Source organism: Plectropomus leopardus, chromosome 23 (assembly GCF_026936395.1).
Source record: "Plectropomus leopardus strain MGB_pleo_1.0 chromosome 23, ASM2693639v1, whole genome shotgun sequence".
Taxonomy (NCBI): Eukaryota; Metazoa; Chordata; class Actinopteri; order Perciformes; family Serranidae; genus Plectropomus; species Plectropomus leopardus.
Window position 1 is genome coordinate 921934 of NC_142198.1, and position 15198 is coordinate 937131.

The 15198-nt window shown below is 41.0% G+C and overlaps 1 protein-coding gene across 14 annotated transcripts in view; it reads right to left on the minus strand.

The window, feature by feature from the left end:
* The window catches only part of ablim2 (actin binding LIM protein family, member 2), a 95424-nt gene that overhangs the window by 19832 nt on the left and 60394 nt on the right, over nt 1-15198 (minus strand). For 2 of the 14 annotated variants that reach the window (XM_088073161.1, XM_088073156.1), the window contains exons 7-15: nt 14917-15004; nt 12228-12286; nt 11690-11731; nt 9721-9798; nt 9402-9545; nt 8112-8144; nt 6995-7112; nt 6495-6536; nt 5344-5625 (exon numbers count right to left, since the gene is read on the minus strand). In XM_088073161.1, the coding sequence (XP_087929287.1) occupies nt 5344-5625; nt 6495-6536; nt 6995-7112; nt 8112-8144; nt 9402-9545; nt 9721-9798; nt 11690-11731; nt 12228-12286; nt 14917-15004 (886 nt within the window). Of the gene's footprint in view, nt 1-4591; nt 4664-5343; nt 5626-6494; nt 6537-6994; nt 7113-8111; nt 8145-9401; nt 9546-9720; nt 9799-11689; nt 11732-12227; nt 12287-14916; nt 15005-15198 lie in introns of all 14 variants that reach the window. The other 12 variants (XM_088073167.1, XM_088073164.1, XM_088073158.1 and 9 more) reach the window with 11 other exon arrangements.

The following is a 15198-nucleotide window of genomic DNA, read 5'->3' on the forward strand; positions in this document are numbered from 1 at the left end:
TTCCTTTTAACCAGCAAAGATCCAAGCAGGCATATGTTAGAAAAATGTGTTCCTACTGTAAGGTAGAGTACATAAATGAAATGTCTTTCCAGGCAAAAGTTCTCACCTTACATAAGAACTTTGTTGGTACTAGGAACGGTTTCACTCTCTGAATTAGGGCTCTTACTTTTTATCCAAGATTTAAAATACCACACTGTAAAAACAGAAATCAAACAAACAAAAGAAAAAAAGTAAATTCCAAATGTAAGGACCTGTTTCAATTCAAAATGTAGCATCTGAATGCAATGGGCCTTGCTTTGTACAGTCTTGTGTGATAAGATAATTGCTTGCCCTTTTACCCTGTCCATAACTAAAGCTGTGCTCACTTACACAATGGGGAAAACTAATGAGCTGCACTAAACGGGTAACCGTGCCATAAACTAAAGTAATGTGAGGAAACATCTTTGTTTGGACAGTACAGGTGGAAAAATGATCAGTAAAGGTAAGACAAATTTTAAGGTTAAAGCCCTACTTCAAATGTTTGACATTTAAAAGTAGACTTAAGACTTTCCTCTTTGATAAAGCCTATAGTTAGGGCTTGCCTTGGAACAGCACCTAGTTAAGCTGAAATAGGCCTAAACTGTGTCCCAATTAATGGACTGCATCCTTCGGAAGCTGCATTCGAAGGCCAATTACGTCACAATGCTACACGAAGGCTGTCCGAATTCGAAGGCTCCTTCAAATGTAGTCCACAAATGCAGCCTTCTTTTACCTCTGTTTGGAGGATACATCGCTACTATCCTTCGTGGCCTTCAATTTCACAAAATTCACAGATTTAACTCAGAATTTTTTTTATAATATGTGACGTTAGTATTACTAACATGTAATCACCTAGCATACTAGCTATGGAAATATAGAGACAGCTCGGTGCCACACTGTGCTGCCAGGAGTGCTCTACCTGCTGAGCGAGGCTCTGCTGCCCGGAGATAAATCAGCTGCTGAAGCCAACAGAGGTGCTTCTCCTTCTCCTCCAGTGAAATATAAATTCAAAAAATAAAAGCAACAGTTCTGGCTCCATCATTTCTTTCTTTTGTTGGTTTTAGTGCTTTTTTCCCCTCTTTCTTTCTCTCTCGCTGTCTCTCTCTCTCTCTTTCTCTCTCTCTCTGGCAAGCCTTGACAGCAAAAATCAATTGTGACATGAGGGTAAGGGCGGGAACCACTGTTGCCAACTCCTCTGTAAGGACAGTCGCTATTGGCTCTCCCAAAAGTTGCTAGAAGCAGCTAGATGACATCATCAACTAATTTGCATAATATGAAATTCTGAGAGAGGCAAAATTAATAGCAAAGGCTGACCAGGTAGTTTACAAACTATTACTACTATGTATTTACAAGCTTGTTTCTTTTGCCATATAACTATAATGCTAGCTTTTTTTTTTTTTTTTAGTGACCTAATGAATGCAGAGCAAAACAAAAACGTGGTCTTGTAGCTTATATTTGGCCAGAGGAGGAGGGGGACAAGAAACTGACTGAGTGTGTGAGTGAGACTTACTGAGACAGAGTGAACTGTGTGATGGATTTTGGGGTGTGAAACTAAAAAAAAAAGAATATTTAAACAAAAAAATAACGTCTCTGCTGTAACTGTACAAAATCTTCATCTGTGATTGGTCGTAAGCTGTACATGCGTGATTCATTTGCAGGGCTGGCAGCTCTCGGTCAGAGCGGTCACGGAATCTGGTGCAGGTTGGGACTGTGGGGCTGCTGGTCAGACTGGCTGCATGAGTGCTGTGTGAGTGGAGAGAAGGAGACGGCAGCCGCCCTTGCTGTACTTGGCTCTCGTGAGCTTGGTTGTAATGTGAAACGTGGAGCAGGATGTGTTAGATGCTTTTTGCTGTAACTTTGTCAATACAAGTCGTTATATTTGCTTTGTCAACACAATCATTCCCCAAATTACCAGAAAAAAGTCACTCGATTTTTCGCTGGTCGCTTTTTACAAATTAAGTCGCCAAGGGGGTTTGGAAAGTCGCTAGATATAGCGTTAAAGTTGCCAAGTTGGCAAAACTGGCAGGAACCAAGCCCCCAGGAAGTGCACCACCCCTTGAAGCAAAATTTACATAGTGGCCAAAAGTGGAACTACAGCGTCACGTGATGCACACTGGCCCAGAAAGACTTTTCCCCATTTGTTAACATTGGGAAAGAGACCTCCTTAAATCACTGGATCATTTTTTTTGAGACATGTTGACTTTTCAGAACGCATTTTTTATAGCCATTATTAAAAACATTAAGTCCTAAAGGCGTAAAAAAAGACTTGGAATTCTGTGTTTCTCCAGACATAAAATGAATGCGCATCGGACCTGTGGGACTCCACCATGAGAACGCACATGTAACTCTAAGAGTTTCTGACACAGCACAGGCTTCGTATCAGCCGTAGTAATGGCTATTTTTGCTGTAATTCGTCATTTTTACCATCTTACAACACATCCATACGCTGTTGGCTGTAAAGCCTGTAATATGGATGTCTTACCGTGTCTGTATCAGAGACTGTATATACAGTCTGCGGTCTGTATTCAAACTACCAGTAATCAGTGAGCAGCGTGGAGCACTAGTGACAGTTACTAAAAGGTACTGAACGTAGTATTTACTTAAAGCTGAGCTGTGTATTAATACACGGGGCATTTTTCCAAGGCACCACCTTTTATTACCTTTTTATGTGCACAACACGTTCTGATTCTGTTAATTTGATTTCTCCAGTCATGATTACGATATGATTCCCTGATGAGTTGTATGTATATGTGTTTGTATGTGTGTGTGTGTGTGTGTAGAGAGAGAGAGATAAATATACCATTATCTGATAATCACGTAAAGATTAAAACCGACAGCGCTGTCGTTATACCGCCGATTAGCTGCTGTTGCTAATAAGCTAAGCTACTACGAGAGCAATGCTCGTGCACCGGCGCTGTTCGCTTCGAGCACTCGGGTCATCTGTCTGAGTGAGCCAGTGAGTCAGAGTCAATGCTCAGGTACACTCAGCCGTGTTCGGCTGTCGTTAATCACTTCTACGCATGCTTTACGGGCCAGTAGATCCGGGTATTTTACACTTTTCTAAAGACGGAAAAAGAGTTTTCTCTGCTTCATGCGCCACTGAGCAGCTCTCATAGGAATTAATGAGGCCCTGCCCACACGGCTGTATCCAGACTTCCTTATAATAAATCCATGGCGGGAACATCCGGTGACGCAACCAGGAAATTCTCCGAAGGCTAGACTGTCCTGTTTAACAACTGTTGATGCGGTGCCTCCGTAGACCACATAGACTACGTCCTCCAAAGGATGCAGACCTTGAATTGGGACACAGCTCTAGTCTGCCGGGGACTTCCTATGCACTTCCTACACTGAGCTCCTCTCTATTTGCAAACATTTATGTCCTATTTCTCAGCTATAACTCAGCTTGTTCTCTGGGGTCTTTGTGCTTCCTTGTCTCGCAGGTGTCTACAGATCATGGCTGCCCCTGGATTTTGGGTCGTGGTTATGCTGGTGCCGTGGTCCTGCCTGATGCCTATACACAAAATCTATTGGATTTCTCTCCATTCTGGAAAAGGTATCCCTCCTTACTTGCTCTTCCTACCATTTTTTTCCTCCTGTCAAAGTTGTTTTGTGGGAAGTTTTTCCTTATACATTGTGATGGTCTAAGGACAGAGGGATGTCATATGCTATACATCGCTTTGAGGCAAACTGTTATTTGTGATAATGGGTTTTATTCATAAAATTGAGTTTAACTGATTTAAGAAATAGATCAAATAATCAAAAATTGTTTTTAAAGCCACGCTTACAAAACATCACAGGGTTTTTAGAGTTTGTTTGGTCATTTAAAGAACTTATTTACAAATTTAGTTATAAGAATAAAATTTTATAGTTTCCTCTAAATTGTGTCATTATGTATTTTTACTAATTCTACTGTTGTACAATTAGTGATGATGACATTTGTAAATGGCTTGTGTTCAAGGTTCACAGTCTCTGTAATGTGTTTCCAATCCCTGCATCTTATCTCCTCGGTTCGCAGTTAAAATAATACATTTTTTTCCAAGGAATGCCTTAACTGATAACGTACTCACTTCTAGTTCTGCCAAAGCAACAGACTTAACCAATCATTGTCATCATCTTGCCTGAAAATCTCAATGTGTCTTTTTATCAGTCATCAAACACAAATCCTGCCCTCTCCTTCGGATTCACATCAAGGACCAGACAAGGTTAACAGCAAAGAAAAAAAGGTCAAACAAGCAATCATTCAGGAGAAACAGCAGGGCAGATTAAATGTCAAAGGCAGGCAAACACTTATGTCAACAATTGGAACAAACAAGCACAAAAATTAAACCCTAACCTTTGTCCTAATACCAGATGTATCAGGGTCGAGTTAAACCATGCACAACAACAACCACGTCCACAAACACATCTGGACAGGGCAGGCAGAATGAGAACTCTGAGTGGTCCTGCCAATGTTCCTTGATGCACCCCATGAAACCTGACAACACCACGATACCGGACAACATCACAAAACCTGTTAACCATTCCACTAGGGGAGGGAAGACACAGAGAAGAAAAGGACTACTGGTGGTTTTACCGTTAGGAGGAGGTAAACTGAGATGCAGGGATGTCCTAGGTTTAAGGTCAGGTAGGGGGTCCTGTTTGAACCCTGAGGGGTGAGGGAGATCAGGGGATGGGGAGAAGATGAAGTACCGGATAAGCCTTTTATTGAAAGCAAGGGGAATGTGCACTGTACTGGTTTGTGATGTTGATTTCAGGAACGTGTGGTATCGTGAACAGCATCAGCATTTTCATGGCTTTGGTTCAGGAATTAAGGAAAATAAATCTTCACAAGTGATCAAACAGTAGTTACAGACTAAAATGTGGCACGCACCAAGTCAGGCGTTCTGTTTCCCATTATGACGCATTGGTCTATGGTGAACCCAGAGACCCAGAGTGTGAGTTTCTAACACATGGTTAATTTGGTGCTTCACCACAGCCCATGTCAAGTGAGGTCAGTTCAGTGGTTGTATCACAGCAATCCATTCTTTAGGACCTTTGGTCTCAGTCAAATACAGAAGACCGGCACTTTGCTGCTGTGGAGAAACCTGTTTCATAATGGTTTTGATCCTACATTCAATTTTGTATGCATCTATTCTGTGTCAATTCTGTTCTATGTACACATTGGAAATCAACTTTTGGGGCACTTTGACTCTCCTTTCAAATACAAGCTTTTTGGTAGTTTTTGAAAAGGCGAACAACTAAGGTTTGGCAGCAGCAATGATTCCAGCCACACAGTCGTCCACTGTCTGTATTGGACCAAGTATCAGTCTCAGTGTGCTTTGATACCTCTGAAGTACGGGATGTAGTTGTGCTGTTGCAACATGGCCAGGGTGGTGGGGTTAAGTTGATAAGACAAGCCTGCACTGCCACCTACTGGTGTGGGTGAGCACTTGCCACCACCACCACTGCCCCCTTCAGCTCCAGCAGAATAGTACACAGGGAGGGACGATAAGTCCCTGGCCCAGATTGAGGGGTGCTTATTGGACCCCATGAGGGTTGGAGGTAAAGAGTTGGAACTGGAGTCACGGGCCTGGCTGCTGGGTCTACTGCCAAGGTATACCTCTGGCCCTGAATGTCCAATCAGATCACAAGAAACATGCTAAGTGAATGGATACAATTGTAAAGGCAGCCTACTATTCAAATGGCACATTTAGAAATATGAAATTTATGATATGCATTGATTTTTGCATACTATTGCTGCACACATAACCTAGATAATTCACCACATTTGCATATACAGTATAAGTAAAGCCTACAAAAATGTTCTCATTTTTGTGTTAATTTCCCCTTTAAACATTTGCCAGTAAAACAGATAACAGAATAACTTCTACTCTGTGGTTTAGTACGTCATAAAGCAGCTTTGTCACCTCCTGTCCCAGAAACATCCTCCTTTCTGCCGACAAATCTGTGCGGGAAGCTTCATCATTAACTATAAAGTCCTTGAATGTAGCAAAATGTTTGTAAGTCTAGGTCAGTTCAGTTTTTAGAAGTGTTTCTGAGACACCAAAAACATAATTTTAATTTAAGCAATGATAGGTGAATGTTTTTTTAGTACTTGTACACAATGTATCAAACAAGAATGAACATAATTATCAGATCATGGCTTTTGGCAGTGTAATGCAAGAGTTGCCATAGAGGACCATACCAATTAATGTCTGGTTTTGGGTTTGGTCACTGGCAGGAAATACTCTCAAAATACAGGAAGTAGTAAATCATTTGGAATGTTTGCAGCACATGTTTTGTCCTAAATACAGTAAGCAACCATTTTTTTTCCCAAAACCATCTTGTTCCCTATTCTCCACTAACTACCCCTTTTCCAATAACGTGGAACTGGTTTTGTTCTGGTTCCTGCAACTAATTTTGAACCATTCTGAGCTTTTCAACCAAAAATAAATATGTTCTTAGCTGGAACCAAAATACAGCAGCTTTTCATTGACCTGAAGTGCGAATCCTGATGACCTCAGTGAACGGGTCATATTCTGCAGGTTGGAAATAGAAGATGAAGAGGGCAACTATAAAGACATTATGTGAGAAATCATCAGAAAAAGAAAAAAGTGTTTTGTGGTCTCATTAAGAGTTGGTTCATGCTTGCTTTAGGATAAAACCAATAACGACAGAACAAAAGTTTGTGGGTAATGTTGAGAACTGTGTATCTTCCTCCGTTGATGATACATCCTTGATAAAATTGGTTCTCTTCAAAACTGAAGGAAATGCAGGCTGATTGCAATACAGCACCACGGTTACAAGAATCCTGAATCAGTTCAAGAACCAGAGCTAATTTGGTGGAAAAGAGGTATTAGAGGAAAAAGAAGAGAGAGTATGCATGGAAGATGATGTGATCCCTCAAACATTATGGGATACAAACTCAAACTTGGAGGTATTTCACACAAGAACAGCAAAATATGGATATTAAGTCATATGTGTATGAGGCTAATACCTGGTCGGCTGTAGTTCTGGGGGGATCGGCATGGGGTGTAACGTCCATAGCCACCCAGGGAGCTGTTCGAGCTGGGGCTGGAGGGCCTCCGCTGACGGGGTGACTTCTCCCCATCACCCTAAACACATAAACACATAAAGTAAAGAAAAAAAGTCAGACTGTTTCCAAACATGAGTTAACACAGTTTTTGAAGCCAGTAGGCTGTTTTCCATTACAGATTTTCGAAAAACTTTTCAAAGTGATATTTTCAAAGTGATATTTTCAAAATGCGATAAAATTGAAAATACAATTGTGAGATGACTGTGCACCATTGAGTGATGTTCTGCGACTTCTCCTCTGGTGATAACATCCCAAAAAGGAATGTGATTTATGTTCAAAACATTAGCAGCTTTATTTCTATTGCTATTACTAGCTGTCATTATTTCCAATCCAAGGCCACATAGGCGTGTTATGGAGTGATAATGGAAAGGTGAGCTTCTTATACATGGGAGTGGCCATATATGAGGGATTTCTGGGAGGTGATAGTCCACGATTTCACAGAGGAATTGTGGATTCAAAACTTTCGGATGATCTGCTCAACTTTTGAAGAATTATGCGATGCTATAACACCTCTTGTAGCGCTTGCTGCATCATGCCCGAGGGAGCCAGTTCCTGCTGACAAGCACATAGCCTGGTGACCTATAAAAGGTCCTTTGCAATTTTGCGAAATATGGCTTTTTCTATTTGCCTGAAATACCACCTCACCTTGCATGAATTTTTTCTGCAACAAACGGGAGTAATTTCAAAATTGACATGTTTCCATTAGGCATATTTTATATTCACGATTTCAATTTGTGCAATTTGAGAGTTAGTGGAAACCTAGTGATGAACAGTGGGTTTACTAAACTGACTGTTAATTGAAACAGAATCTTCTGTACGGGGCATTAAAACACAGATCAAACCTGTAAGAGCTCTTCATTCCCCTGAACAAGCCCCTAATTCAAACAAGTGTTCCCAAATATAACAACACAACAACAACACAATAACACACACAACCACACACACACACACACAGAAGGCATGTTACACTGATGGAGGGTGTGTTACACTGACAGTGAGACACGGTGCATCATAATACCTCAGTAGGAGTAGGAGAAAGAAGCTGGGGGGACTGCAAATAAAGAGGGGGAGAGAGCCAATGATTAAGACAAACTCATATGAGAGCTTATGAGTTAACCATGAGAGTGATCACTTAGCGTCAGTGAGTCAGCACATCCACTGTGAGGTCATCCCTGACAGATGGATGACCTGAATTAAGTGAGCCTAAAGTACACTGTTGACTATGCAGACTCAGGGCTGTGAGAGTGTGACTGCACTGCACAGGAATGACTGTGTCTGTGAGACAGAATGAAGCACAGGGTTGATGAATGACTGTAACTGACTTCGTTGTTAGAGTGGGGGTCAATGATGGAGGGATGGCAAGATGAGACAATGAAAAGTAAAATGCAACAAAAGCAGACAAAAGGGAGTTCACTCAGTTGAGTCAGGTTTCCATATGCGCCAGAAAGAAAAGTGTTGAAACCTGAGAAATGTCTTTTGATCAATCAAACCATTTGGAAAAACAGACATTACCATCACGCTGATTTCAACACATAATGTATAAACAAACGAGAATATATGTTGGATGTAGTCAAATGAGTTATATATTAAAATAGCTGCTACGGGCCAGAATTAGATCATTAGCCAAGTGCAGATATTTGGTATGAATACTGTTGCATGCTAATTAAAAACAGAAAGTGTTGATACAGAAATCCCAAAGATGTGTTTGAGGTCATTTAAATTTAAATGTTTTACATTAAATGACTTAATTTTTTGTTAAGCTGTTTCTAAATGTCCTTTTTGTGTGGTTCAAGGTTCAGATTTGAGGGGCCCTGATCAAAAAAAGTTTGCTTTTCAAGGTACGAGGTAGATCTATTTGTCATTTTTTAAGAGTAGTTTAAAAAATCAGAATACATTTGAAATTCGTCCCTTAATCCTGCTACATCTTTTGGCATTTTACATCTTTTCACTGCTTTTATATACAATTTACAAAGTGGCCATCCAGCATAATGAGTTTAGCACACAGTAGGGAAAATGCAATGCAGCGCCACATTGGGTGCCCTTCTTTATGCAGCCTGTTCCCCTCGCACAGCCTCAGTCTGCCACTGTTTAGCTGACAACACTTGTGCTTTGACAAGTTCTGAATGCAAGACATAATAGAGCATCTCTACATGGTGGTTTTGCAATTCTCACCTAACTAATAAATATGACTTCTTCCATCACTTTTCACATTTGCCCTTGTATAATATATAAATATGGTATGCACACATGCTTCTAAAAATGTAGAGACAAAGAAAGTACTGGAATTCTGAGAGCTGTGAGGCTCTACCTCTCCATAGTGCCTCTCCTCAGACGGGTAGCTGACGTATGGAGAGTAGGACAGCATGTCAGGCCTGTCGATGTTATAGATGGCCTTGGTCTTTGGAAGGGCTGCCAGGTCCTTGTAGTCTAGCATCTCCTCTCCTAGTTTGGCCTGGTAGCGGAGAGAAGATTCATCATTTATGCATAACCTTGTGGTTTTCAACACATGCTCTTGTACAAAACTGTATAAAACAACTACTCCTGATCATTTGTATAGAGAAGGCTGCTGAAAAAGCTGAACTATGTGCTGCTGCCCCTGATGGTGAATATAGGTGTTGCAGTCTTACATAGATGACTCTGCTGGGAGAGCCTGAGGCGCTGGATGCTGGCATTGAGGTGATGCTCTCAGATGAAGTCCGGGTCACCTGAAACACACACACATACACCATAATGCCTCAATATATTGGATCAACACAGGTTTAGGGAGGTGACAGAGATGACAGAGAGCAAGAGAGAGAGAAGTTAGTACATATTAATTGTTCATCTATTTCAGGTCATGCCTTGTGTGAAGAATTATGTGGTTCTGATTTTCATTTCAAATCCACTTTTTTCTTTAAGTGACCACATTAAACACCTTCCAGTGCTGCATGTTCATTGGTTAGTTATTTTTTTGTCATGCATTAACTCTTTCACTATAATTTTAAATTTACAAATTAGATTTTTTTTTGTCCACAAAATACCACAAAAAAATTAAACTAGAATTATTGCCTTGTGATTGTACACCTTTGTGAACCATTCAAGTTGCACTACAGCTTAAATGTGGATGCCCCCCACCACCACCACCACCACCACCACCACCATCAGCAGATCAGTATTACCAATTGAGTATCTGGGCAAATGTCTCTCCTTCTGTCCCCGACTTAAAACATAATGGCCAGAAAGTGTTTTGGCAGAATATTATGATGTCATAGTGAAAGTATACAACTATAATAGCATTATTTCACCATATTTATCTGTTCATATTCTTGAGTTATGGCCATAAACATATTTATGAGGTCAATAACCTTGATCTTTGACATTTAGACCAGCAAATTCTAATCAGTTCATTATTGAGCCCAAGTGGATGTTTGTGCCAAATCTGAGGAAACTCCCTCAAGTCCCTTTTAAGATATTTCATTCATGAAAATGAGAAAGATGCAAGGTCACAGTGACCCTTGAAGTTTTTCTATCAAATTCTAATCAGTTTGTTGTTAAATCTAAGTGGATGTTTGTGTCCAATTGAGGAAACTCCCTCAAAGTGCTCTTTAGCTATCGCATTTACAAGGAGATGGGGCAACGTCACAGTGACCCTCATCTTTGACCTTTGATCAACAAATTCTAATCAGTTCATTGTTGAGTCCAAGTGGATGTTTGTGCCAAATTTAAAGAAATTACATGAAGGTATTCTTTGGATAATGTGTTTACGAAGAGATAGACAATGTCACAGTGACCTTAACCTTTGACCATTGCTCATAAAATTCTAATAGGTTCATTCTTGATTACAAGAGAAGATTTGTGCCAAATTTGAGGAAACTTAAGTGTTCTTTAGATATTGAGTTCATGAGGAGACAGACAACATCTCTGTGACCTTGACCTTTGACCACCAAATTCTACTCAGTTCATTGCTGAGTTCAAGTGGACGTTTGTGCCAAAGTTAAAGACATTCCCTCAAGGTGTTCTGAAGATACTGCATTCACGATACTAACTTCAGATGCAACGTCACAGCGACAGCAATAGTGTTGTTTTGTTCACCAGAGAGCAAATTGATTTGATCAAGTTTAAACAGCACACAGGTCTCACACAGTGTTGCTATTAGTGAAGCTGTGCCAGACGTGGACCATCAGCACCGGTCAGCTACTGTTTAAGCACACAATTTGAAGACAGAGTGGACTTTCCCCTTCAGAATAAAACACTGTGACTTTGATCTTCAACGTGCTGCATTATCATCAGTAACATCCGCTGTGTCTGTCAAATTGTGTGTGTGTGTGTGTGTTCCCCTCTTCAGAGACATCTAATATATCCTGCAGATGCAAGTGCTGACACACATCACTCATCTCTATTTGTTGCAGGATCCCTGAGCATGCACAGACTGATGATCAGCATCATCAGTCACTGACCAATCACAGGTCCTTATTGCAGGTGGCCTGTGGGTGCGGCTGCTGTTCAGTATGAAGCAAATATAGTAGTATGGTGTCAACGGTTAAGATCAACCCATGCAGCAGATGGTTGTGGGCTGAGTGGGGTTCAAGGGGTGCAGGGATGTACAGGAGCACCAACCTGTTGCTCTGAGCCATCATTGAGCTGTATCCGCACCTGCTTCTGGGAGGGAGAGGGGTTATGATGAGGAATGAGGATTTGAGATGGAGGAAGGGCAGATACTGGATGTGAGGCTGCAGCGTTCTGGTGCAATGGTAAGACAATTATTTGTCCCGAACTGTCAAGTAAAGTCCTTCTCTTCATCATGATTGGTTAATCACATCCTCCTTGTAGGGACTGATTTAGCTTAAGGATTGACATACTGAACATATCATAGTTGAAATAATCTGGTGACTTTTGGTAAATATTCCAAATACCAACACGTCACTGCTTGCATTACTGGTCCAATACTGTTTTATGCTATGCAGAATCCAGAGGACGGCTGCAGAAGTGTCCGTGTGAGAGAGGCTCAGGGGTCACCAATTTCTAGTCCAGATATGATAAAAGCTGTCAGAAAAATGTCTAAAAGCATCCTTAAACTAAAACTTCTTGGTGGTATGAAACAATATATTGCTTTCTGGTACAGTGCAAGAACTGCAAGCCAGTACACTCTCCTCACCTTGCTCTTCTCCTCCTGCTTGGCTGCTTGTCTGCATGGAGGATGCCAGATAGAAGATCCTGAAGACACAGAGACAAAAACAGAAAGTGTCACACTGTGATTGTTTCCAACATTTCACATCCATTCAGAAGTGGGGATGAGCGAGTGTACCATTATCTATATCTGTTTAACCAATCACATTATTTATAAGCCTTTCCTCAAAATGAGATGAACAAAACTCCAAATTACATGCATGACTCATTTCAACATTTCTTGCACTGACATTTTGTCATGATTATATAAAGCTATCTTCATTACTAAATCTATTCAATTACAGTGGCAAGTGAAGCTAGCAGTTTAACAACATTTAAACTAAAAAGAGCACTCATGGCAGAGCACCAGCTGTTTTGTTGACTCACGCACACATGTATGAGGGGCCGTGTGGAACATTATTCAGAATTACCTTGCACATTCACATATGAAACCAATATCATGCACACACACAACTGAAAACCACACACACACACAAGTGAAAAACACACATGCACACAAGTGAAAACCACACAGGCACATATGTGAAAACCACACACACACAACTGAAAACCACACACGAACACAACTGAAAAAAACCCACAGATGCACATAACTAAAACCCCTCCAGCACACAAGTGAAAACCACACGTGCACACACTGAAAAACCATACACGCACACAAGTGAAAACATACATGCACACAACTGAAAACCACACACACACACACACAACTGAAAACCATACATGCACACAACTGAAAAAAAACATGCACACAACTGAAAACCACACACACACACACACACACACAACTGAAAATCATACACGCACACAAGTGAAAACCATTCACACACAGAACTGAAAACCATGCATGCACACAACTGAAAACCATACATGCACACAGCTGAAAACCACACAGACACACAACTGAAAACCACACACACAACTGAAAACCATACATGCCCACAAGTGAAAACCACACGCACACAAGTGAAAACCACACACGTACACAACTGAAAACCATACACACACACACAACTGAAAACCACACATGCACACAAGTGAAAACCTTACACACACACACACACACACACACACACACACACACAAATACAACTGAAAACCACACACGCACACAAGTGAAAACCTCTCTCTCACACACACACACACACACACACACACACACACACACACACACACACACACACACACACTGGTGAAATGCTCCCATAAAAACAGTGGAAATTTTCATTTAAAACGGAACACATTTCAGTAGAAACCGGAAGGCTGAGTAATACCAGGAAGTGTAAGTGGGGGGAAACTGTACAGATGTCTTCCCAACAACCTACAAATAATCTTGTTGAGGCAGCGACTTTAGTCAACATCATTTTGGCCCCGCTGAGACCATAAGATCATTGACAAATGCGACAACAGTCGGATAGCAACCAGTCGTTGCAACTCCGAGTGCGGACACGCTGGATAGCCACCTGGCATCCCTCTTTTTGCCACGACTTAATTTACAGCATGACAGAGAATAAACCACTGTACAATAATTGTGCGGACATTTCAAACATTTCCCCAGATGAGCTGAATGACTCGTTTCTCTGTGCTGACCTGTGTCGTCAGTGTGCCGCCAATTGTTTCACTGCGAGGTTTTCAGTTATATATCCTATTTTTTTCTTTTTTTATTGCATGGGATAATGGACGTGTGGCTTGAGTATCATTTGCATTGCGGGAAGGATTTAAAGAAGGCTTTTTTCTAAAGTGTTAAGATAGGCTACTACATATACATGCATGCTCCTCATGAAAGCCCTGTACTGTTTGCTGGTGACGTGAATAGCCCTGATAAGTGTAAGGAATTCTGAGGGGCTATCTTCCTCTAGCATGGCACAGCAATATCAATGATCTCAGATCTTCTGACACCAAGAGAAAAAGTTATAAAATAGTAAGAGTTTGAAATCATCAATCAATCAATCAATATTTCCGTGCCACCGTCATAAAGTGCTGCATGGGCTGTGGCCCTCACTGTCAGATACAGATGCACCATGCACTCTTAAGCCTTTGAAGACTGAGATTTTTGCAGTCTTAAAAGTTTAGTGCAGCTCCACTGTGAGACATGGAACTTAATAAACTTGATTACAACATCAAGTTTGACGTATGCAGACTGTGTAATGACAAGTTCTACTGAATCCATCATGTCATGCTGCATCTCTGTTGGTTGGTTGGTAAGTATTTGCAGATCCAGGCTGTCATTGACAATAGCTGAACCTCTCTCACTGTGTGACCTAGAACCACCGTTTTAGAGCTACGACCAAAGATATCAGCATGTTTCTATCACAATGGTCATCTTTTGTCTGAGATAGCCCAAAATCACATGATGTATACACAGTGGGCTTTACACTAAAACCAATGCAAACCCATCCATGTTATTGTTAGATGGTCAGAGCAACAGACACAGTATAAAGACCGAGAAAGTCCAATAGGGGCAGGTAGAAGGGTCGGTAGATAGGTTCAAGCACTGGACTTTGCACCAGCAGACCAGTGTTTGTGTCCCATGACACACTAATAGCAAGTGTAGAGGTAATCGGTACATCAGAGATTAGTCAATTGTTAATCACACAAAGTCACTGAAATATCTTACAGATAGAGAACAGACTTGAAGGGATTTGAAGTGCTTTTACCTTGCAGGTACATTTCTTCTCCCTCTGCAAACATCTGCTCACAGCGGGCACAGCGGGCACATGTGGGGTGGTAGTGCTTCTCTCCAGCCTGTTGAGTAGGAAAAAAGAACATTTTATGACCATGTAGCATACATTTTGGTGTTTTTAGGGCTGCTCATGCATTTAAGCATTATACTTCGATAAAGTCGGGAAACTTACAAGGGAAAGGTAAAAAAGAAAGGTTAGAGTTGAAACAAAAGAGCCCAGATATCTGGACTTTTAATCCCTAGTATAAAAATAGTG